Source organism: Lissotriton vulgaris, chromosome 1_1 (assembly GCF_964263255.1).
Source record: "Lissotriton vulgaris chromosome 1_1, aLisVul1.2, whole genome shotgun sequence".
Classification (NCBI taxonomy): Eukaryota; Metazoa; Chordata; class Amphibia; order Caudata; family Salamandridae; genus Lissotriton; species Lissotriton vulgaris.
The window spans coordinates 1733799840-1733825467 of record NC_141685.1 but is presented as its reverse complement, the minus strand read 5'-3'; the positions used below and the strand labels follow the sequence as shown (position 1 = coordinate 1733825467).

The window sequence follows — 25628 nt, the reverse complement described above, 5'->3', positions numbered from 1 at the left end:
TTACTGCGTAGCCCATCTGCGCTACATCTGAGAGTGGGTTATGGGGGAAGCGACAAGCATTGGTTTCAATGGATCGGGCTGTGGCTTGTCGACCCCTCTGGGATTTGATGTTTCTCCCCAAACATGTGAGACTGCAGAGTGCCTATATCGCAATCCCTACAAAAACAGTTTTGGAGATACGGAACAAAGTAACCTTGAAACGAGGCCTTACCACTTTCTCCCACCCAACACGAAATCCAGCTTTTGCCCCAGCCCTACAACCACACTCTTTCAGCCATTGGAGCGAGGGGGACTGCCACACTCTTAGGTACCTGTTTAAGGGTGAATCCTTTTAAAATTTTGACCAATTTTTAAAGAGTTTCGCCTTCCTGCATCTACTAGGCTACAGTACCTTCAACTCTGCCACTGAGCCCTCCACCCTTCCAATGCACAGGGAGCGACTCGCCAGCTCACTGCCTTGGAGACAATAATTTAGTCTTTTGACAGGACTTTCAGGCTCATCTCTCGCAACTACCAGGCATTCCACCTCTTCCTACCCACATTCTTACCGAACTCAATGGCATGCAGATGTTGATGAAGACATAACCACGAAACAATGGAAACAACTTTGATGAGATGTCCCTCGATTAAATAGATTCATATCACAGCGCGAATCGGCATACAAAGTAATGACACGCTGGTATCTCACACTTGTGCACCTATCTACTATCTTCCCCACCTCTTCACCCCTGCTGCCATTTTCTGGCACCACCAGAAAACTACTTACACATACGGTGATTCTCCACAACCATCGCAACCATTTGGAAAGAAATTCTTAGCCACATTAATGGACCAATAGGTTTTCCGCTCCTGGAATCCTACTAGACAGTCATCGTAGGTGCCCGACCCATGCTCTTAAAATCCATGACTCATGCAAAATGGCACCTAATTAGCAACATGTTGAGTGCTCCCAAACTAGTATATCTTCATTGGAACCATGCCTCTCCAGTAGCTTAATGGTTCACATGCATGTGGCAAATCCTAGCCATGGAAATTCTATACCTTAAAATTACCTGCACAGAGGGGAAATTCACCCACACTAGGCAGCCTTGCATACAATACATTTTGCGACTGGAACATTAATGTTTCACACCTACCAACTCACAACACTCCAACTTTTTGACTGAGCACTCATGTCAAACCCGAACAGCACGTCACCTCTGTCTATCCCATGACTCACCCTCCTAGGTCCTCATGGATTACTGCATGTGATGGATGGTTACTTTCAACCTAGAGTGAAATGTCCTTTTTTCAGTGTGCGTTACTGTTTTCTTTACCTCTGTTTGGAATGATTTTTCTGAACATGCTGAACTGATATTTCCTAGGCTCCCTTCACGCCCTTTGGTTGCCCTACTACTGCAACAGAAATGTAAAACCGCTAGATTATGGCAGGTGGCCTTTGCCAGCGCAGTGTAATGGGAAACTGAATCCTTGATGTGTTCAAGACGTTGCGCTTTTTCTTTGTTTTTGTATGCTAAATCTGTAGTAGATGTTCAACAAAAACATTGAGGAAATTGTATGGTATTGTCGTTATTCCTTCATTTTATTTTTTTGTTTGCAACAAAGTTGAATAAGTTAGTGTATTTACAATAGGTTGTATGAAGACAATAATGACTTTGTGTTGAAAAAAATCACACCTTTTGTTACAGCAATGTCTTCTGACATTATAGTAAAATATTACCACAGAGCATTTCAAATTTTTGTACTTCCTGTCCTTACGGCAGAAAAGCTTTCTCTTGCCTTTATTTTGATAATTGCCACAAGACATTCTTACAATTGTGGTACATGTTGTGGTTTCCAATTCTGCAATATTATACCACCCTCTAACTAACCGCGTAGAGCACACCACATATATTAACTTAACTCCCCCTCCCCACAACAGGACCAGCACCAATCCCTTTTCCCCTCCCACTCTCAGCCCCCACTACCCTACCTGCTCCCCCATCACCACTAACTTACACTCAACCCATAACCGGCTCTCTCCACCTGCCACAAACGCCCTCACCGACACCTCCAACCTCCTCCCTACATCATCCACACCCATCCCTCCAAAACCCCCCCTCCTCTCTAACACCAACCAGTACACCGACACCATGGAGCCCTACTCGAACACCAACCCTCCCCCCCACCCGCACGCTCATTTTCAGGTCAGTCACGCACCCTTGATGCCCATCCCCGACACCAAGGCTTATCCCACGCTTGACAAGATTATGTCCACCCTCCTCCAGCTCAAAGAAGACATTCACACCATCAAGGAAGACATGCACACCCTCAAAGAACGACTCTGTACACTCCCCAGACACCCCTCACCCCTCCTCCCAACTTGCCCCCCACCCTTCCGGATGACTCACCCACTCTACACCCCCCACACTTGACCGCGATCCATATCCTCAATCGTAACAACCGCCCCCGCCGATCACGCAACCCTCTTTCAGACCTCGACACAGTCACCCTCCTCCGCTCCTACAACACAGCTCCCCTAAACAACACAACCGCCACACACCTATCCATTCCCACAATACATTCAAATCCCCGTAGACCCCCCACACTAAACAGAATCTCTATCCCTGATAACCTTAGGAAAGTCCCCCTCTCACTAGTACCCTCTACTACCCTTGACACACCCCGTCTCAAATGCACTCTCCTCAACTGCAGATCGGCCTCTAGACACTCCTCCGCCATCGCTGATCTCATCTTAACATTGGACCTTGACCTAATCATTTTAACTGAAACCTGGCTAACCGAATCTTCTACCCCTATAATGGACATTGTGGTTCCCCCCAACTACCACATCATCAGACTTGACAGGTCTGGCAAGATAGGTGGTGGAATCGCATGCATATACAGGAACAACCTCTCTGTTCTGAAAATCACCGCACCCTCCCTACCCTCCCCAACCTCCTGTGAATACATCTGCCTCGATATTATCAGTGAGGGCAAACCGATATGCTCTCTTCACGGCATCTACCACCCACCCAGGGACAACCTCACCTTCGCCCAACAAATCATGGATATGATCTCAACCAATTCCGGACGACAGCTCACCCAAATATACCTTGGTGACTTCAACCTCCACTGGAACGATCACAATGATGCGGTTGTAAATAGTCTTAAAAATTTCCTCAACGCCCTTGACCTCAAACAATTATACAACAGCCCGACCCACGAGAAAGGCTCTATCCTCGACCTTATCATCTCAAAAGAGGATGCTATCCAACTTGAGTCTATCCAACTCTGTGACTGGTCAGATCATCATATTGTCACTTTCTTCAATGAAAATTCAACACGGTGCAGTCCTCCAAGCCTAAAGTATGGAAAAGAGACCTGAAAAAACTATACCCAAACTCCCTACCCCCCTAGCAGCTGCGACCTCCTACGCCCTCCTACCGGTGCCACGGACGTCCAATCCTTGACGGACCACTATCTCAACACCATGACTTCAATAATTAATGAGGGTGCACCCTTGCAGCTAAAAAGAGCCTCTGCTAAAATCTCCAATCCATGGTAAGACGGGAGTCTCAATGAGGATAGACGAGCCATGCGAATGGCAGAGCGCACCTGGAGATCAGCTCCCTCTGCACTGCACCTAAAAACCCTGAAGGAAAAGAGAAACGCCTACTTCAGGAAAATAAAGCGCTCAAAATCAGACTTCTTCAGCCTCCAGCTCGATCAAGCAAAAAACCGCCCGAGAAAACTGTTTGAGCTATTCAGAACTCAATCCAAGGAACAACCCCAACCTCTCAGCACTAGGCGCGACGCACCCTCCTGTGAAGACTTCGCTGCTTTCTTTATCCAAAAAACTGACAACATAAAGAGTGATCTCCTCATTGACGCAAACCTCTACTGCAAACCCCACTGCATAGCACCCAATGATCTAAAAAACAATGCTACATGGTCATCCTTTGACACCTACTCTGAAGAGGAAATTGGCAAACTGCTCAGCACCTTGAAACCTTCCAATCACCTCACGGACCCCCTCCCTGCTAACGCTGTCAAAGACTTCACCCCTTTGCTCCTTCCACTCTGGACTAAAATTATCAACAGCTCACTTCAACAAGGAATCATCCCTGAATCTCTCAAAGTTGGACAAGTCACACCTCTACTAAAAAAACCTACAGCCGACCCATCGGATCTAAACAATTACCGTCCTATTACCAATATTCCCACTCTCGCCAAACTCCTGGAAAAATGCGCACAACTACAATTGACCAAACACATTGATCAGTTTGATCTCCTCAACCCTCATCAATCAGGCTTCCGAGCAGGACACAGTACAGAAACTGCTATGACTCACATAATAGACGACGCCCTTCAAATCCTAGATCTAAATGATACCTGCCTCCTCATCCTTCTTGATCTCTCTTCAGCATTCGACACCGTCAAACATGAGAATTTACTCGAACTTTTAAACACAAGAATGGGTCTATCTGGGACTGTTCTCAAGTGGTTCACTTCCTTCCTTCACAACACGTCGCAGAAATTCAAGAGCAACAACCTGATGTCCGCGCCAATACCGGTATTGTTAGGCGTCCCCCAAGGATCCTCCCTATCCCCAACTTTGTTCAACCTAGTTATGGGACCTCTCACCACCTTGCTACAAGCATCTAATGTACTCTTTCACATGTACGCCGATGACACCCAACTATATCTCAAATTACAATCCCCCAAAGACATTGTACTCTTGAACTCAACGATCAGAAGCACACAATCCTGGCTTGCCGATAATCATCTCAAACTCAATGCTCTGAAAACAGAGTTCCTTCTGATCTGACCTCCCACGAAGATCTCTTCCACTCAACTTTGGCTTAAACACCTAACTGCACTCAATGTCCAACCCACCATTGTGGACTCAGCAAAATCTTTAGGCATAACACTCAACACCAATCTCAACATGCAGCAACATATCGGCATGGCAACTAAGGGAGCGAACTCCCAAATCAATACCCTGAGGAGACTTAAACCCTTCCTCCCTGCCAAAGACTTCCAAACTGCAGTACAAGCACTAGTCATTCCCCGAAAAGAATACGGCAGCATCGCTCTCTGCGGTCTCCCTCTAACTTCTACTGCACCCCTAAGAGCTTCTCTAAACGCTGCAGCGAGGCTCATCACTGGGTCAAAAAAACACTTGCATATCTCCCCTGACTTGAAATCCCTGAACTGGCTGCCTTTTGAAGCCAGAATACATCTGAAAATCGCCTGCATGACACACAAGGCTGTACACCTAAGCTCACCCGGATACCTCACCCAGAAGCTGACAATCTCTGGCGGCACTAAAAACACTTGAGGCACAAACAATCTTCTGCTAAAACCTCGAAGATTCCGGAAGAAAAAAAATAAAGAAACGCTCCTTCTCAGGGATGGCACCCAGGATCTCTCCTGAAACCAGGCTCATATCATCCATCACACTTTTTTAGAAAGAAAGAAAAAGCCATCCTCATGGCTGAATACACCTGAGCTATTGACGTCGGTGTTCAAAGTCGCTGCACCAGTCGGTATTACCTGTTAGATCCCTTCGATTATTTGTTTTACTTGTGTTTTTGATTTACCTGACGATCTATGCTTTCACTTATTTGTACCCCTTGCATTATTGATGTAACTGTTTTACTATGCTCACTCCTATGCCTTCCCCACCCCAGTTATTACCTACAATTTCGCCATATCTAATGGCCTGTTTTGTATGCACTGTAAAGCGCTCTGATATCTGCAAATATCTGGTTCGCGCTATATAAAACTCTCAAAATAAAATAAATAAATAAATAGCTCGAGCTAATAGACTAGCAATGTAAATCAATTTTTTTCCCACAGTCGCCTATACCATTACCCTCTGGTAGGTCCTGTAGATACCCCAGTAATGATATTTCAGAATCTTTGGGATCTGAATACTGAGTTTCACAAAACCCCAAAAAGTATTTTCAAAACTGAACTAGGTGTGGGCAAGACCATGTAGCTGGAAGCCAGTTGCCTATTTCCATGGATTGCCTTCTAAAACCGTATGGTTTTTGTGCACAAAAAGATGTATTCTATAAATGAACCATTTAGCATAAAATGATATGCTTCAGAAAAGCATTATAGGAAGCTGTCTCTGTATTGGATATACCAATAATTGGTTATATTGTGTAAATAGTCCAGAGACTCCCCCTGAAGTGTACAGGGCTTCTGTGCAAGCCCAAATCACTTGGGTCTAATACAGCGGAGTGTCAGACATTTGTTATACACACAGTGATTAATAAATGAGGCACAACTGAAAAGGAGATCCACACCAATTAAAAAAAAAAAGTGCTTCTTTTTCGAGTATTTTAACACCAAGATCTATGTTCAAAGGTGATTACATTTTTCACTTTAAAGTGGGCACTTAGTGCAATTTTCAGTTCAGCACTGTTAACCTATGGCTAGAAAACAAAAATGCAGTTTTGTAGGTAAGTACATGGCTTACACACCCAGTCTCCGGGGTTTCAGGTCAACATAAGGCAAAGCACCAAGACTGCACCACCAGTGGCTCTGGGGCAGCCAGGTACAGAGGTCAAATTAAGAGTCGGGCCCAATGTTAACCCCTTGGAGACTAGGGGTGATCGAAGGTGCACTGTTTACTTGTAAGTATAAGCGGTGTTGGGGTAAATCTCCAGGGGTTTAGGCAAGCGCTGGAGGGGCCACAGGGCTCACCAAATATACACCCTTAGCGGCACAGGGTCGGCCAGGTGCAGTGTTTCAACACAACGTTGGACGCTCAATGCAAACCAGTGGAGGAGATAAAACTGCAGCAGGTTCTGCCATGGAGGCCATGCGAAGAAATCCAACACTGCCCTGGTAAATACTGATGCTTTGGGATGTAGGGACACTGTTGGTGTAGCACCCAAGGCTCGGGGGCTTCTGGTGCAGGGGTATCCTTTGACATCAGAAAAGGCTTACTGGAGCAGGTCACGGTTGTGGTGGTCTTTGGGTTGAAGTTGCAGGTGTCATTGTGGTGCGCAGCTGGGGTCAACCCTGGAAGGACTTCATCTCAGGACTGCTAGGGAACCTTCTTAGGGCCGGTGGGCCTCGCGGACTCTGGCCGGAGGTGTCTGATGCAGAGGTGAGTCCGGTGGTGTGGTTTCACCGTTCTTTGGGCTCAAAAGTCCTTGATGGTTGATTTCTTGTTAACAGGTCCACTGTCCTCTGAAGTTCTTGATCTTTATTGCAGGCAGTCCTTCGTGGGTATTGGAAGTCTCTTGGCCTGCAGGACAAGTCCTCTTTTGTAGCAAGGGCGAAAGCCAGCAGACAGGCTGACAGTCACTGGTCCTTCTCCTTTCTTTCTGTTGCGGCTCTTCTGTGTCTGGGCTTCATAGTTGTCATGAATCTAAAATTCAGGGTCTGCGGGTGCCACCCAAATACTAGACCAATGGGCCCCTTACCTGGGGTGTTGGTTAAGTTCCCACTAAGTTTTCCTGACCGTTCTCGCGCCTAACATTGGGGTTTAAACCAGGGGCTGCCATCTGCTGAAAGCAGTAGAGGCTGGGGTCCCATTACAAAGGTGGCAAGGCCTTTAAGGCTTCCCTCTTGCACGCTGTGACTGCCTTGGGTAGGAGGTGTGACACCTCTACCCAGGTTGGGTTTTGTTAGTGACCTCGGACAGCAAGGGCTCTCACGCTATGGGTCCAGAAACATGTCTGTTGGTGGCAGGCTGCCTAAAGTTTGTCAAGAAATCACACAAGGGTTGGGAGGTTTTCAGGGGGCTCATCTGAGGTGCTTTCTGGGTACATGTTTTAATAACTCCAACACTGGCATCAGTGTGGGTTGATTAGGAGGAGTTATTTGGTACCCAGCACTTCTGGGTTCAGTCAAGTTATCATGGTGCTGAAGAACTCGAGTTTCCAGCCCATGTACTCTCTATGGCTTCCTTGGCACTTACAACATTAAGGATATAATTAAATATTGCTCATGCAGATATGCCCACACCTGAGATATAGTGCACCCTGCCTATGGACTTGCAAGGCCTGCAAGAGGGGTAACTTACCTATACCTTAGGCAGTGCTGCTTGACATGACACACAGGCAGTGTGCTATTATCGACTTTGTCATTTTTCTCTGTATCAAGGCATACAGGCTGCAGTTTGCATGGCCTTGGTGAGGGGTTCTTCGGGACCCTTTTCAGTCCCAATGCCCTATGTACCCAGGGTACCATTTACTAGGGACTTACAGGGGGTCTGAAGTTGTGCCAGTCGTGGTACAGTTTTAGGGAAGGAGCTGTGTGGGACAGGGGACACGGTTGGCAGATACCCTGTGCACTTTCAATTGAAACAGCACAATTTTCAGGAAAAAAGTGGGGATCTAACCATGTCATTAGAGGCAGTTTCTCACAAGCATTTATTGAGATGGAGTCAAACTTTTATTGGGGGAAAAACGATTTATCTGAGTATAAGACACAAAACAACCAGGATTTTCAATTTTGTTTACAAGCAACTCAAGTACTTACCAAGGTATCCGCTCAAAACTTGTTGTACATGGTAATCCTATAGCACTGCCATCTTAGTGTTCCATTCACATTCAGAACACTTTGATAGTGTAAGACTAGATCCTGAAATCTTGTTGTGAAGTTAACAAGAAAGGAACCATTGAGGGGTCTTATTGCATACTGTTATTGGTGATTTATAATGATTTAGATATTTTTAAGAAGTTGAATGTAATCCTGAAGAGTATGTCAAATAAAAGATTGTCCTGATATTTATGAGAGTTCTCATTTTAAAGTCCAGAACAGTAAGCTGCAAAACTTTAAAAAAAAAAAAGACTACATTTTTATATATTAACACCTTGGCTGCTAGCAGTTTTCCCTTCCTATGCTGGAAATGGCTAAATGCCATAAATCATGACGAGCTCAGCTCGTCATCAGCACAGCTCAACCGTGCATCATGACGAGCTGAGCTCGTCATGAGCATGGAAAGGGTTAAGCAAAGCTAACCTCCATCCGATTTAGACAGGTATAAAATGCTTAGTGACAGTTTTGGCATCTTATTCCCTCAAATGAATTGTGGAAAGCTTCCCTGTGTGTCCTTAAAATAGTTTCATATACAATGATGGTAGCATTCGTGAAGACTATTTAAAAGGGTAAAACAGGCATTTTGATTAAGGCTACTCATCCAGGAATTGTTGGGGTAAAAGAGCTCCAGCGTTGAAATAAGGACGTAACCTAACCCCTGATGGTATCCAGGTACTGAGGGGTTTGCTGTTTCAGGTGGGCTGGACTCTTCCCACGTGGCCTAGGGTCAGGACTGATTTGCATATAGCTGGGTCTGAACTGAGGTAGCGAATTGAGTTATAGAATGATGACTGATTCAACCCAGATCTGTGACTGGGGGGTGAGTGTCTGAAAAGTTTTAGCACTCCGTCCATCTTCTCCTTGTGCTTGCTTTGTTCTCCCTAAGTTGACATGGTATGCCAATACGTGGGTCCCCTGCTCACTTTGCCACTGGATTAAAGCTAGCTTGGCTGATGAGGGATGTTACCCTGAAACCGGTAACAGGGTGCTAGTTTACAGTTCAGGGAAGACCTTGCTTGGCAGTTCAGGCTGGACTGTTCCCATGAGGCACAGGGTCAAGACTTATTTGGCTATAGCTGGGTCTGAACTGAGCTGGGGAAGGGAGCTAAAGAATGATGATGGATTCAAACCAGATCTTTGACTGGCGGTGAGTGTTTGAAAAGTTTCAGCACTCCGTCCATCATCTTCTTGTGTTTGGGTTTATTTGAACAGTCAGGTCTTGAGTCCTTTCCAGAATTCTAGGAAACAGGAGCAGCACCGGTGATGTACAGGGAGGTCATTTCAGGATTTAGCTGCAAGGTTGGAAAAGGAGCATTCTCTACTGTTGCCTCGCCGGAATTGGGGAGTGTAGGAAGCGCCAGGACACCACTTGGAGGTTGCTGTGCGCTTTACAAATACTGGTATTTCATTATTTCATTTCAATTCTGGTGCTTGGTTAGAAGTGTGAGGATGCCCCTGCATGAGCAGGACACCCCTACAATTCCCGGAATCCATTCTACAGGCATTGTAAGTGCATCAGCTATTACGATACATAAACAGGCTGTAACGAATCCTGGCATGTTTTGTGTCAAACATGTTGGAATCATACCTCAATACCATAAACGGTGTTGGAGGTATGATTCCATGCACTGTAGGGCTTCTCCGGGAAACCCTCCATGTTCCCTGTACCAGTCTTCCAGACCTGGACAGCAAATTATGGCTGCTACCGACCAGAGACACGATTCTGCGCTCCTGCTGTTGAGCCAAGCACAAGCAGGGGAGGGCACGACAATAGGTTTCCTGTCACATGGAGGTGTGACCACCTCCCAGACCGGACTTGTAAATGTAAATGCAAATGTAAATTGATACTTGTATAGCGCACTACTCACCCGCAAGGGTCTCAAGGCGCTTGTACGAATACCGCTGTGGAACCCATCCTGGCTTTCCCTTTGAGGCGTCCATTCCTGGGCACTCCCAAGGTGGAGGCCAGGCATCCTTAGCGTTGTGGGGGCCGTTGTGGAGATTAAGCAAGCTATTGCCCAGAGTTGCAGAGTGGGACTCCATGATTGGAATAGGCACCGAGGCAGAATTATCAGGTCCGTGGAATTTTGAGCCCAAGAACCGCAGAGGCGGGGAATTGAACACTGGTCCCGGGCTAGACCTCTGTATCAGGGTCTGCCGCTCTAATCATTGAGCCACACTTGATGTATTGGGCCAGGGTGGGGGCGCTTGACAGCACCACTAGACTGCTTTGAAGGGCACATTTGGTGTCCTTCTTGCACACTCCAGTAGGAACCAGTTTGGGAAGCCATTAGCTCCCGCTCTGGTGCGAAATTGGACAAAGGACATGGGAGTATCCTCCCCACTGTCCAGCCCCTCTTGTGGGAGGGACCTCTGAATCGGCGGAACCCTTTCTTTAGGGTAATTAAGGTCTTACCTGTAGGTGGTTCCTTAGATTCGTCATGGGACAAGCTTCAACTCCGAAAACACTTCATCTTCATCTGTCTGGGCACTTTGGCGTTTGCTTTGGAAATAGAGACTGGTACTGGGAAGTCCTTCTGCTGCTCCTGGTCTAATTGTCCTGCCAGTCTTCTGTGTCATCTGTGCCTGTGCTCCAAACAGGTTCTTCACCAGGTCTGTGGACATTCAAGACAACCAAAGGAATATCCCTTCTGCAGGCCCTGCAGTGAAGCTGACTGGTTTACTGTTCCTGAGCTAGATTGAACTACAAAAGGTTCAGCAACACAGGTGGTGATTTTGCAACTCCTCAAGGCCTGCACTATCATCACAGAAAGTTTGAAACCAGTATCCCTCTTTGGAACTGCTGGAGCAGTACCTCTGTGCATCACAGCGACGCTTGTTGACTCTCTTCATCTGAGATCTCTGGGCTTGAAGATGCTCCAGCATCTCTTGCTACCAAGAACTTCGTCCTCACCGCATCCTCTGCACGATGAACCTGCATCATTGTTAAGCTGCTCGAGATTCTCTTGCGACTCCTGTGGGTACTCTGGAGGGTCTTCTTTGGCTTTAGTGGCTCCTCTGCTTGCTCGGGGCCTACTCTGACTTACCTGCTTGTGGTGAGTTCCTTTGAAGTTACTGATCACCAACACTGCACCTTTTCCGTCTGCCACGTTTGTTGCCGCTGCCAAGGCTTGTGGGTGCTCCCACCGGACACCGATCCCCCTGGCTCTTGACATCTGACATGGGACAGCTTTTGAACAGCTCCTGGTCTTCCACAGCTTCGCCTTGTCTGCCCTGCTACAGCGCTAGGATCACTGTCAACTCTCCAGCATTTTCCAACATCGGTGGGCATTCGTTTTCCGTGCCTCGTGGTCACTCTTTAGTGGCATAGACTCTGTCCCCTCTGCTTGCAGCTACCTTTCATCATGAATCCACCCTTGGGTTCCACTGTACTTTTTCAACTTCTTTGCCAGCGGCATCTTTAAAATAAATAAATTAGAAAAAGTTTTATTTCGGGGTACATTTAGCAGCAATACACAATACAAGCATGTGTCTCATACATTTTGTTTTGCACACTTGAGTTGGTATGGTATGCTACGACATATGATATAGTACAGATAGTAAAAAACTGGATTGACCTTCCCTTCATTTATTTTTTATTTTTCTGCTGGGAAATAAGCAATCACAGTTGAGTTTACTAATATGCATAGAACTGTTCAAAAGAAATATACCAACCCGAACGCACAAAAACTGGGCAGCATTTGACAGAGCATTGCATGAGTGTCTAGCATCTAGGACAGCTGAGATTTTACCTTTATATCCGTTCCTCCTGTAATGCCGATGGATCTGCCAGCGGCATCTTCAGTGGAGTCCTCCATTGTGGTCTACAGCGGTTTCCGACGTCACTGCACACCTTCGCACCCGGCTTCCCTGGTGTAGGTTTCCTGGTTCCCGGGTATCCACTGGCGGGGTGACTCTCCAACCATCCATCTTACTTGGGGTTTCTTCAGGGTCCTCTGGGAAGGGTCATTCTTAAAAACTGCAACCGTGACTTACCCGTTGACTTGTGTTGATCACACGGTTGTGTTCCCACTCTGCACACAGCCTCCGTGGGGTTCCGGGCTACTTACCTTGGGGGTTCATTGGGTCCCCAAAACTTTTGTCTTTTGGGTCCAGTCTCGACTTAGGTCGTGGTTCGCATTCCACGTTCTTTTTTTAATTTTTGGAAAACCTTTATTGACAGAAGGAGAGTGCACACAGCTATTCAGCCGAACATCCCGGAGGCACGGCAGCAAACTAGGAACTCAAAACGGATATGGCACCCTCAGGATAGTAACACCGGATAAGAGAGGTTCATTTTTAAAAATAATACAGGATAAATACCGTAACGAGTCAGTGAATTTCAGTATGGTGAAAAGGGAGGGGAGGAAATAGAAACAGAAAATGGAAGGGAGCCAACGACAGGGACTAAATCACATTCAACCGATGGGCGGGCAAAGTAGCAAATCCATCCTCAGAAATGACAACAATAAACCAGCAATCAGTTTGTGGGGGCATTCTGAAACGGAATACACCCAGCTAACGCCCGCCCAATGCTGCCAGTGAGTAGCCGTAGCACAATATTGATAATCCAAACAATAACCTGCCGCACTGAACCCCGAACCAGGAAAAAGAGAAAGGAAAGATAGTCCATTTTAAATTAAAAGAAGAGAAAAGGGTCACAGTAACAGAAAAAAGGAAAAACAATAATACCCCGCCCCCCAACCCCCATCCTGCACCCCTGCAGATGGCTACGGCCTACCCCCCTAGCAGCGTGCCTATCGCCCAGCTTCCAAAAACCCGAAATATAGAAGAAAAGGGAATAATAAGAGGAAGGAAAGAATAAAGGAGAAGAAAAAAGTGGAGGAGGAGAAGAAACACACGTGCCCTCGGCCCCACCGCCCCCCGCCTGCAACATTCAGCCCCGGTCATTGATCCAGCTGAAATACAAAGAAATCTAAATACGACAGTACCCAGGGAGGACGTCTGACTCCGCCCCACCACCCGATAACAAGAAAATGGCGGATCCCCAGTCCTTCACACACCCCAGAAGTCCAAAACGATCTACAGCCTCACCCTTGACCCCTGCGAACGTGCACCCAAAGTTCCGCAACTTGCACCAGCACATCTCCTGGACAGTGCAAAGTCCCAGCCAGCCCATGAATCCGTGTAGCGAGTCCGGTCAAGACCCTCAGTCCTCCACAACCAGCAGCCGCCATGACACTCGCTACCATCAAACAAAGGTTCGAACCTTCCAAGTTCCACAACAAGACACAGCTCACTCGATCGAAAAGTATTGGGCATAACCGTCTGGTCTTGAAATCAATAGTTCCAGTTGAGGATAGAACAGCGAACAAAACCATCGATGGACACTTCAAAGATGGCGGGCGATGCTCCAAAACAATAAGGCCGGCCTCACCCAGCGATCCAGGTGATGGCATCGAGGCTTCGACACATGATGGGTCTAGATCGCTTAGTTCCGGGAGTAGCTCAGGATAAGCAGCCAGTTCAGAGGGACCAGACAGGCCAGGGTCCGTACACGATCGGTCCGTTACGATGGTATCCGCGATCGACTCGTGGAACAGAGAAACCATACAGGAGTGCAGGTCCCTAATGGCGGCCATCACGGTTCTCAAGGACAGCTCTTCTCCATCCCGCACCACCTCCATTTGGGCAGCTCCAAACATCTGCGTGCCCTTCGCGGAACCCGATGCACTCGCGGACCGAAGTTCGAGCAGGGCGGACGGGGACAGGAGGTGCAACGTAGAGCAACGATGGGGCCTCTCGAGCGGGGGCTCCGACCCGGCGGGTCGGGCAGTCGCCGGGAAGGGGGCCCCCGACCTCACAGCCGCTTTCAGGATTAATGCACCTCCGTAATACGTGTAGAACCGAGGGCAATCCACCAATTCAGGGACAAGTTACTATCCACGTAATCGTCCGGACCGCGTCTGGGTCCCCCAGCCACTGTTGTTACGCTGTAGCCCGGCAGAGCCAGCACTCGAGGTCCCGGCTCACTGACGGCGTCAGGCCAGGAACTTCCGCACGACGCAGCTCCGCCAATCCGGGTAGTAAGTTTCCGGGACCACACCGCCGGTATCAGCAACAGTTAATCCGCCCGGGGATGAGGCGTGAAAACAGGATCATCGACAGGATATTGAAGCAACAGGCGGAGGTCGACGGAGCCGAGAGCTTATGCGGCCATCTTCGTTCGTCGCTAGGCTCCTCCCCTATTTACAGTGCATTCCACTTTCTTAATATATGGCTTAGTCTCCCCCTTGTGACCACTGTGTATTTGTGCTACTTACGTTTTCTATTGTTACAGTAATGTGTGTATTGTGATTATATCTCTGGGTAGGAGATATTGCAATGTGTTAGTGAGTGTGTTTAATAAATGCATATTTTTATAATTACACTATGTGGTTATTTTTCACTTCACCTATACTATATGATTAGTACCGGTAAACCAAGCTGCTATACACTCATTCTGGAGTAAGCCTGAAGGCTGCTCTCCACAGCTACCTCTTAGAGAGCGTTCTATGGTTGTCTAAGACCACTAAAATCACCGTAAGGGTTGTCTGGCTTAGTGGAAGGTGCTTCACTTAGATAAGTGTGCACCATATACTAAGCCAGCCTCCTACAGTGGTGATGTCCCAAATGTCAGTGGTGTGCTTGTAAAGTGATCATGTGTTCAGCAGGAGGCAGTCTCATTGCTCGTAGCAGTCGTGGCGGGCGTGATTGTCAACGAGCATACGAGTGCTCTGGTGTTGCAGGAGAAGATGCGTGCCAGCAGGTAAAAGATCCTGAGGTTGATTGTGAAGAAGTGTGCCAGTAGTTGTTGTTACCGAGTCTGGGGTTCATGACTCTTAGCTCAGCTGCGCTGTACCTGGTTGTGGCGGGAGTGCCAGGGTTCCTAGATGGATTTGCCTTTAGTGCTCCTTTGACACGCCAGCGGCATGCCTGCGCTGCGGCCTCCATTAAGTAGGTCCTGGGGAGGGATGGGTGCTGAGTGGTGGTAGGTCAGGCAGACGAGAAGCGATCATCGAGAGGCGGCAAAGTGGGCAGGAAAAAATGCCAAAACAAGAGAGCGAGGGAAAATACAACACAAACACAAAAGTACAGAATACAAAATGCAGAATTACAGGAATCACAAGAGACAGGCAAAGCAAAACAACAGAACCGTAGGACCTGCTGTTTGGGGCTGCAAGGGGAAACTGGGTCAAAGAATTAAAGGAGAAGATTGTGTGGCTTAATGGCTTAATGGCTAGGGTGGATGACCTTGAGGCTGGGAAACCAGGTTTGAATCTAGCAGCAGGCCCAAACATCCTGTGATTTGGGCAAATCACTTAATCTCGCTGTGCCTAAAAAATTAATGCGTTAATGCGTTCATCTGTAATGCTACTGGTGCTCATGTAAAGCGCTCTGATACCTTAAATTCGAGTTCGCGCTATATCAAACTACAAAAAAATTAATAATAATTCATCAGAGGACGTAATTCAACTTGTATAGGTTTGATAAATCAGATGTGACATTTATATTCCTAAACAACACTTAGGGTTGTGATTGTATACATTCTTTACCAACATTTTTCCAAGTTGATAATTAAATTTGCCTGAGTGTACTTGAACAGATTACTTAATGCCCTAGTGGGCTGGGAAGTGAAACAAATGCACTTCATATCGAAAAAAGACTTTCCCAGCTCACAAGATCAAATGCTTTTTTGCATCCTGAAGCATAGCTTCTGCAGGAATTTTCTTACGGGTGAAAGCTTCAGTTAAATAATTGATAATGGTATGTAGCTGTTGGCAGTAAATCAACTTTGCTCTTTCTGAATCAACAATTGTGCAACTTTGTTTATTCTGACTGCCAATTCTTTTGCAAGAATTTTATAATCTGCATTTAGTAGAGTTATCAGTTGATATAAGTTAAGGTACAGTGAGTTTTTACTCATTTAAAAAAAGCTAACCTCTGTTCTGGATCAAAGGATTAATATATTTTACCATCCCTTAAATGTAATTAGCTAGTCTGGTCATATATTTTCTCAATACCTCTTTGGATGTTTTATAATATTCCACAGGATAGTCATCAGTCATCGGTGGAAAAGTAGGCCCAGCAAATATAGTTTAAAAGCGTACATTTCCTGGTCCCAGTAAGGTGCTTTCCAGGTCATGACTCATTAAGGCTAACTTAGGAGTCTGTCGTTGAGGTAAACACTTGCCATAAACCTTCTGCCATCTTCTTCCATTTCACTTTTCAGAAAACATTTAAGAAGCATCTATTAACAACTTAATATACCCTAGGACGCACTTCAGACCAAAGGCTACTTACCCATCTTTTGTGGCACAGCATCCTATGACTGTATGTATGTATGTATGTATGTATGTATAGGCATTTATATAGCGCACTACTTACCCGTAGGGTCCCAAGGCGCTTCGACCGCTGCGAAACCCTTCCTGGCTTCCCTGAGAGATGGTCCCTTAATGGGTATCTCCAGGGTGAGACCAGGCATCCCCGGCGGTCTGGTGGGGCCGTTAGTGAAGATGAGGCAAGCTAATGCCCAGAGTTGCCGAGTGTGATCGCTGATCAGAGTGGGCACCGAGGCGAGAGAATTATCGAGTCCGCTGACCCTGGTCCAGAAACCTGCCGCGCCGGGAATCGAACCCTGGTCCCGGGCCGTCCTCTGCTCTCGGGTCTGCCGCCTCTAACCAGTGAGCCACACTACTTCATGACTAGGGCCTATAAGTAGATTCATTTGGCAGAGGAGCTTATGACTGCTCCCAACCAAGTCAGGAAAATCTGTCCACCACCAAAAAGGTTGTTTGCCCAGTCTGAGATCGAGCACCCCATTCCAGGGATGCTCCTGACGGTGCTATGTTTTTTCAGGAGCTAAACTCCATCTGTATCTACTCTAAAAAGATTGATCTTTACACGTCTTTTCACCACTTCCCAGTGTGATTTTGAGTGGTGTGGTGCAAAACCCTTTTTCCTCTACTGCTGTACAACAGAGGAACCTTTCTCAGGTTATCAAAGGTGTTTGTATGGTCATATGTAGGCACGAGATAACATTCCAATACTTTGTCTTCCTCTAGATAAAAGGGGATTTCCAGAAGTGTAGATTGTTCGATAATCCCCCTTGTTCTTTAAAAAAGAAAATTTGTAAACAATGATGTGAGTGTATTTGTCAGAGTGTGTTGATCTGCAGTAAGGCACTGGTGCACTCAAAATACTTCTGATGGGAAGGTGCAGTTCACGTTTTCCACCAACAGAAAGCTTATCTAGTGAAATTCCTGGCCAGTGATGACTGGGTGCTACTAATGAACAGTTTGCGATGAACTAGAGTAAATGGCTTTGTTTTTGTCATCGAGCTCTTGGCAAGATGATAAATCTGTTATCAAGTGCTGTCTTCCATCTGGTATGTGATAAGATTTGTTATCTAGAATTTGCTTGGTTGTTTATATACACACACAAAAATTAATTGTCCATCAAAACCTTGTAGGTAAGCATCACGTTGTTGGGCGGCTTGTTGTTTGCTTTCATTTAGACGCATGGATTTTGAAGCAGTTGTCTCCTGCAACCTTAAACTAGTTACATGAAAAGTCCTCCTTTACCAGATGGATACACAAACGCCAGTTAGTATCTTCTGTCAAACCACACTTCATTGGTCTTGTGGCTAATGTAGCCTTAAGAGCTCTTACTCAGTTTTTTGCCTAATTTTTTATAGTATTTTCACAGGTAAGTGATGTTTTCCTGATAAAAATATTGTGGCGATGTGTTCCCCATACCAGTCTCGTTCTTGGCAGGTGTACACTAATGCTGCTTGTCTTGCATATAGAGGGTCAGGTGGAATGGGGTGTCGAAAGGCGGTCAGTTTTGACAAAGAGGGTCGTGGCTATTCCATGTTTCTGTGTTTTGTCTGTTGTGGCTAAACAAGCACCTCGAAGCCATGTCATACATTGATGCAAATTTGATAATATGGTAGACATCCTTTACTATTGTACTTCAGCCAAGTGAGTAAGTGAGCGAGCTGGATTCTCTCTTCAGCAGATCCCTATATACTTTATTTATTTATTTATTTTGAAAGTTTTATATAGCGCAAACAAGATCTTTGCAGATATCAGAGAGCTTTACAGAAAGGTAGCAAAATATGGTAGGTACATGAAGGAGCATAGTCAATCAGATAAACTAATGGAACAAATAGACAATCAGATAAACAAAAAGGTGCAGAGTCTCAAATAGATCCAAAGTAAAAATTCTGATGAATTTAGCCATGAGGATAGCTTTTACTTCTTTCTTAAAAAATGCAGTGGAGGAGATAAGTCTGCTTTCTGGAGGGAGTGTATTCCAGATTCTGGGTGCCATTCCTGAAAAGGAACGTTTATATGTTTTTTCCTTCCGGAATCTTCGAGGTTTCAGAAGAAGATTTTTTGTGCTTCTAGTGGTTCTTGACCCACAGATATTGACAACTTCTGAGTGAGGTAGCCGGGTGAGTTGTGGTGTACAGCCCTGTGTGTCATGCAGGCAATTTTCAGATGTATTCTGGCTTCAAAAGGCAGCCAGTTCAGGGATTTTAAGTCAGGGTAAATATGCGAGCGTTTTTTTGAACCAGTGATGAGACTCGCTGCAGCCAGCGTTCAGAGAGGCTCTTAGGGGTGCAGTTGTAGATAGGGGGAGTCCACAGAGGGCAACGCTTCCGTAGTCTATGCGAGGAATGACTAGGGCTTGTACTGCAGTTTGGAAGTCCTTGGCTGGGAGGAAGGGTTTAAGTTTCCTCAAGGTATTGATTTGGAAATTAGCTCCCTTAGTTGCCTTGCTGATATGCTGCTGCATGTTGAGATTGTCCAATCAATCTAAAAACTGAAGGCCCTCTTTAGATAGTCTGTGAAGCTGGTCCACTTCCTTAGAGGGGTGAGGTAGAACACAAAGTTGGAACGGCGATGCACTGCCCTATATGGAAGGGCGTGCCTACCTTCAGCAGGCATGCCACATTTGTCCGGAAGACCAGTTGGTGTAGGAAAAATGTAGAACTGTTGGGTACACAAAGGCTATAGTTCACATACTTGCCTGGCAGAGGTTATAGCAATAAGGAACACAGTCTTGTTGGTCAAGAGATGTAAATGACAACTATACATAGGTTCGAATAGAGTGCACAGTAGATAAGTGAGAACCAAACTAAGGTCCCACAGCAGCATCACATAAGATGTTGATGGGAACATGCGGATCACCCCCTCAGAAAACTCATTACAAAGGGTGACTTTAAGAGGTATGCTGACACAGTAAACATAGAAAGGCAGAAAAGGTCGACACATAACCTTTAACTGCAGCTACAGCAAGGCCTAACTGGGCTAATGAAGAACAGAAGTAAGTCTCACAAGCTTGCTTCCAAGAGTTGATAATGGTGGAGGAAATACCAAGGAAGTAACTTCTCCTAGTGCCCTGTACATACAGTTTTCGTGGAAGGGTGTCTGGCAGCCAGAATGTCACAAACCTCTTTGGGAGGAAGATTGCAATCCATCAACTCAATCTTCATAAATAGAGGTTTACTTGCCTGTTTCAGAGGGATACGATTGTTTTTCAAACACCTCCTCCACGAACCCAGCATTTTGTTCTCTTATTGCTTTTAAAATAATCTTTCCTCAGAGGAGGAAAGAACATATCTTAAGGTATATGAGGTAGGCACTCGTACTTTGTAGATTGGAAAAAGTATTTTTGTGACCAGTAGATGAACTGTTGCCTGGAGTGGCTTGAATGCATGCTTACATGTGGTTTCCTTCAGTAGCCATGTGTGTTATTATTTGCACAATGAACTGCTTCCTCTCAACTGCATTCAAGCTGATGCTATTCCATGAAGACTGCTGCAAAAACAACAATTGATGGACAGAATGCAGAACAATGTCATACATTCACCCCAGTACAGACATCTGGGCCTAAATACATTGTTTATTTTCTTACCATGCCATTCCAGTTTCCATGAAGACAGCACCAGTGACGGTCCAATGTTTTATCATGCTTTTTGAACTGCAGGGCTATCTGCTCTCCAGGATTTTTGTGCCTATGTTTTGAAAAAATTATAAGAAAGGAATTGTTCTGAATGGAATAATAGATGTATGGGTCTGTTGTTGCCTGTGCCTTTAAAGCTTTTTCCTTTTGAAAAAAGCTCTAAATCCCCTTACTTGTGTGGATCTATCCCATCAGAACTGTTAAACTAGGAATTCAAGAATTATTATGAGTAGGGGTCTGTAATTTCTCCTGTTACTCATCTTTAGCATTATCTGTCAGTGAATTGTTTATTGTCCAGATGCTACTGTTTCTTAAGACTTTCACTTATGAACAAGTAAAGTGTGAACCGCATGTGAAAATTATTAATGTTTCTGCTTGTTGATAGATGCATGTATTACATATTATCCATCTGCTCAAATTTCTAGAGACCGAATACAGTCAGCTCTTGAAGACGAAACAATGTTTGAAATTGCAGTAAGTCTTTTATTTTCCTTACGGTTGAGAGAAATAATCCTTTATGTGACATCCGTATCTTCTATTCAGCTTATATGTTTATTGCGTTTCATATACAAGTCAATAAAAATTGCCAACCACTGTGATTCCAGTTGGCGACCTATTGGATAAGTTATAACACTTTTCAACTTGCTCTTGTTGCCCCAGTCTTGTGGCTTTATCTAGTTGTCCGATTTCCATGGTACTGGTGTCATCAGTTTTGGAATACTGTGCCATCTTTGCCTGGTTTCAGGTCTAGAAATAAGCGGTTGCACACCGATTTCCTCAACATATTCTTTAACTCGCCGACCTATCTGACCACTATACGTTTGTCTTTTTGGAAATCTGATTATCTTTATCTGCCATTTTTATGCTTAGGCTCCAAATGCCAGTGAAAAGACAGTTGTTGAAAAGCTGTTCCAGAGAGATTCACTTGTTCGACAAAGCCAAGTAAGACTTTTAGTCATGAATAATCACAATGATGCGATGTTGCTTGAAGTAAGTGTATCCTTACATTGCAGAACATTGCTGTTGTATGTAATGCAGGAGGCAGTTTTTTTTAAATTGCTAATGCTTAGTCGTTTTCTTCCTATAACCCTGGACTAAGATTTTCTATGTTTGTCTGTGCACACTCTAAGCCTTTATTCAATTCTTCTAATTTCAGCTGGTGGTGGATTGGCTAGAGAGCATTGCAAAGGATGGCGTTGGTGATTTCTCCGATAACATTGAGTTCTTTGCTAAGTCTGTATACTGGTAAGTTGTGCAGTTGATGATTCCATTTCCTTGCGTACCTATCTTGCAGGTCTGTATAAAATGATGACCTGGAATTGTTAGATCTTATCAGTGCTTACTTGTTCACTCTTGCTTAAGAAGGTAACCTTGTTTACTAGACTAGAAACTGAAGTCTTAGATCATTTGATCAAGATGCTACAACAGAATTACATTTTACCCATTTTGATCAGCTCTAATTACTAAACCCATCTCAGTAAGAATTTCCCTCTTTTTAGAATTATGTGGGTGGACTTCCTGCGCTACCATAAAGCAGCAGCAGTTTTTTAATGAGTACATTCTGAGTGCAAACAGTGCTTCTCTGTGTCTTGTAAAAGTGCTATACGCAGACAGTCGCCTGACTGGGCAATTGGCAGCAAAATATAATGCACTTTCTTTGCACAGGTTTCGTTGATATCGAAGCTTTTGACAGACCTAGTGCATGAATCACAAATGGGAAGAGGCGTACCTATGTGGTGATGAAGAATAATTGAATTCCATAGCTGTTTTTAATCTCCTGGTCACTATGCACTTTGCTAGAGGTCTGCAGTCATTAGTATCTGTACATTGAAAGACCAACTGAGATCCCTCCTCCCTACTCATTGTGTTAGGGACTGCAGGAAATACCTGTATTATAGTTTCCACTTAATCGACTGGTTACAGAATACATTTATTTTATTGTTTTATAACCCAACATTGTAGATAACGGAGGAGACCTGCATAGCACGGCCCCCATACAGTATCATAGAACAGTAATGCAACAATAGCAAAAAAATCTGCTTCCTATCCAGGTAATACTCATTCCGTTACAGTAGGTCTAAAAACAGAGGGGATCGTTGACTGTTTAAAGGTGAAAGTCTCCTTAGGTTTGTTTGTATATTGACTTGCTTAAGATATTTTCCTAGAAAGTATCCATAGGTGCAGATTTGGCTAACTACAATTATTTAAACACACACCAAAATCCCCCGGTGCACATTTCCCACCACCTCTCTCTTTCTGACTAGCCTCAGACCCCCCAACTTACCTACGATGCTGCTGAAGAAGCCCACCCAGAGGAAATTCCTGTTTTTCTCTTCTTCCTCTTAAACACTGCAGGAGGTAGGGCCTTCTCTTATCCGGCAGCCAAATCTTGGAACTACCTCCCCCAGCACATCAGGACAGCAGCGCCACTTATGGATTTCCACAAGAAACTGAAAACCTGGCTCTTCATCTGATCCTTCTTGCAGACCCGCACCTACTCAGCCCCAAAATACCCTCATGAGTGGCAAGTTTTGGGCTTTACAAACCCATGTTACATTACATTGCTACACCATGGCAATACCCTTAAATGCAAATGCCCAAGAGATAGCCATGATGCTCAAAAGCAAAGTTCCTGGGCATTCTGGCAAGTTTAACCTTATTGCCGCTAGGGAGATTTCTCTGCTGTCCTGCAGATCCTTATTTCCCATTGTTCATGACGAGCTCAGCTCGTCATGAGCACAGGAGCAGTGCACTGCATGACGAGCTGAGCTCGTCATGAGCAGGGAAGGGGTTAAAGAGATTTGTGGGAGTATGTGAAAGAAGATCTAACTAGAGTTCTCCAAGGGCTACGTGATGACCTTGCCCTAAACTATAAACTCTGAAAAAGATGTGGATTATCTTGGCGAGACTGTGATGGAATTGGAAACAAAATGGAATCAGATAGTAAAATATATGAAATAGAATGTGAGTTTCTGAATATACAGAATCCAGTCACCTCAGTCATCTAAAGCGTTCTTAAAATGCACAAAGACACAATAGATTCCCCCAATGCTTTCCATTATTTCATCCTTTAATTCACATACAGAGCCATTATCCAAATATGTGGATACATATGTGTCGTCTGACAAAGAGCTATCAGTCCTATGTCAGAGATACTGGATATATCATAGCCAAGATAGAGAACGTACCCTATAATCCAGAACAGGAAATTCTGCTCACATTAGATATTGAGGCGCTTTACACAAATATTCCTGATAAAGAAGCCATAGGAGCAGTAGAGGCCCTGCAAGAGAGATTTCCAAGTTATTGACCGTACAGATTCATATTGGAATGTTTAAAAATAGTGCTCTTTAAAAACTACTTCGAACTCAGTGGCACCATGTATCATCAAACTAAAGGAACTAGCATGGGAACATCCTGTGCTCCTATTATAGCGCACATACACATGGGAGACTATGAACGCGAACACATTTTTAATGAGGCTGCCCCATTTACGTATGGTCAGGAGAAGAGGAAAGCCTTCTACAATGTATTCAGTGGCTTAATCTTAGTGCTAAGAACTTTCCCAGAGAAACGCAATTCTGAAAAAGTAGAATTTTGGGATATTTGGAATAAAGGACCACAAGGTATGTTATGTTACAAGTCAATTTCTACAGAAAACCTACAGCTAAAAACAGGTTTTCAACACTCCAGTTTTCATCCAAACTGTCAAAAAGATTCTATCCCCTTTGGGGAATTCCTGAGAATTAAAAGAAATTGTTCCCCTATCGGCGAATGAGTTGCATGGAGAAGCACTCAAGCAGACACTTATCAAGCAAGGTTATCCTAAACTCCTGATTCGACAAGCATCTAAGAGAGCAAATTACCACAGTTGAGATGCTCTTGAACAGGGACCTAACACAAGAAAGAAGATAAGCATGTCTGTGTGATAAATCACTCGAATCTTAACCATAAAGTCAAAATGATTTTTGATAAAAACTGGAAAATCCTGAACATCAATGAGGTTGACAACACACTAGACAGACCCATTTTTGCATATAGAAGGAATGCAAATATAAAAGACAAAATAGTCCACACTAGGTTGAAACCGGTAACCAAAAACAATGCTCGATTGTGGGAACTGATCTGATCAAGGGGAACCACAGATGTGGCACCTGTCATGCGTGGGATGCTGCCTTTATAACATAGAGATGGCAATATAAAGGACACACTGGCCTCCTAAAAGAGCTGCCAAATTGCAGAAGTTGTAATGTCTTATATCTCATTATATGCCTGTGTGGTCTTGGATATATAGGTGAAACTGGCAGAGAATTAAGGACCCGTTTCACCGATCACAAGTCGGTGATCAGGACAAAAAAACTCCAAGCACCTTTAGTCCAACATTGTTGTGACCAAGGCCATACAGAAAACAAACTTAAGTGGATTTTTTTAGAAATAATCTGAGACCGGCCATAATAGACACGCGTAAAGATAAGAAGACATATTGGATCTCCTCTCTCAAAACTGCAAAGGAAGGGTTGAATGTGGAAATGATATGGCGTGTCACCTGATCGTCTTTACTTTCTGCCTACATCCAAAGTATATCGGTTTACCTAGATATCCATTCTAATCAGAGGGGGCCCGAGTCAAACTTTATACATTTTTAATGGTATCTTTCACATATTATCTCTCAGCCTCTGCATATGGCCATTTCCCCAGTCTTTGGCTAGCATTAGGTTACTAGGAGGCATCGATCTGAAGAAGGCCAACTCAGATGCTGATTTGTCATCTAATTACCGGCCTAACTCTATGCTACTGGCTTTCTCCAAGATTTTGGAAAAGCACATCTACGCACAATTGTCTAAATTTGTAGAATCACAGAAAACCCTTCACTCATCCCAATCGGGATTCAGAGCTGGTTTTTAAATGGAAACTGCGGTTTTTTGGGTCATGGAAACACCATTTGGACGCTGGAGACACTGTGGCCCTCGTATTGCACGATTTAAGCGCAGCTTTTGACATGGTGTCTCACACCGTGCTTGTTGAAAGCTTAAGATCTTTGAGCATCTGTGGCTCAGCCCTCGATTGACTCATCTCTTTTCTTGCCAATCGAACCTTCCAAGTTTTTT

The 25628-nt window shown here is 44.9% G+C and overlaps 1 protein-coding gene across 3 annotated transcripts in view; it reads left to right on the top strand.

Moving 5' to 3' along the window:
- The window catches only part of NUP107 (nucleoporin 107), a 590137-nt gene that overhangs the window by 115575 nt on the left and 448934 nt on the right, over nucleotides 1-25628 (top strand). For all 3 annotated transcript variants that reach the window (XM_086919004.1, XM_086919006.1, XM_086919003.1), the window contains exons 8-10: nucleotides 20946-20994; nucleotides 21391-21462; nucleotides 21677-21765. In XM_086919004.1, the coding sequence (XP_086775130.1) occupies nucleotides 20946-20994; nucleotides 21391-21462; nucleotides 21677-21765 (210 nt within the window). The remainder of the gene's footprint in view (nucleotides 1-20945; nucleotides 20995-21390; nucleotides 21463-21676; nucleotides 21766-25628) is intronic.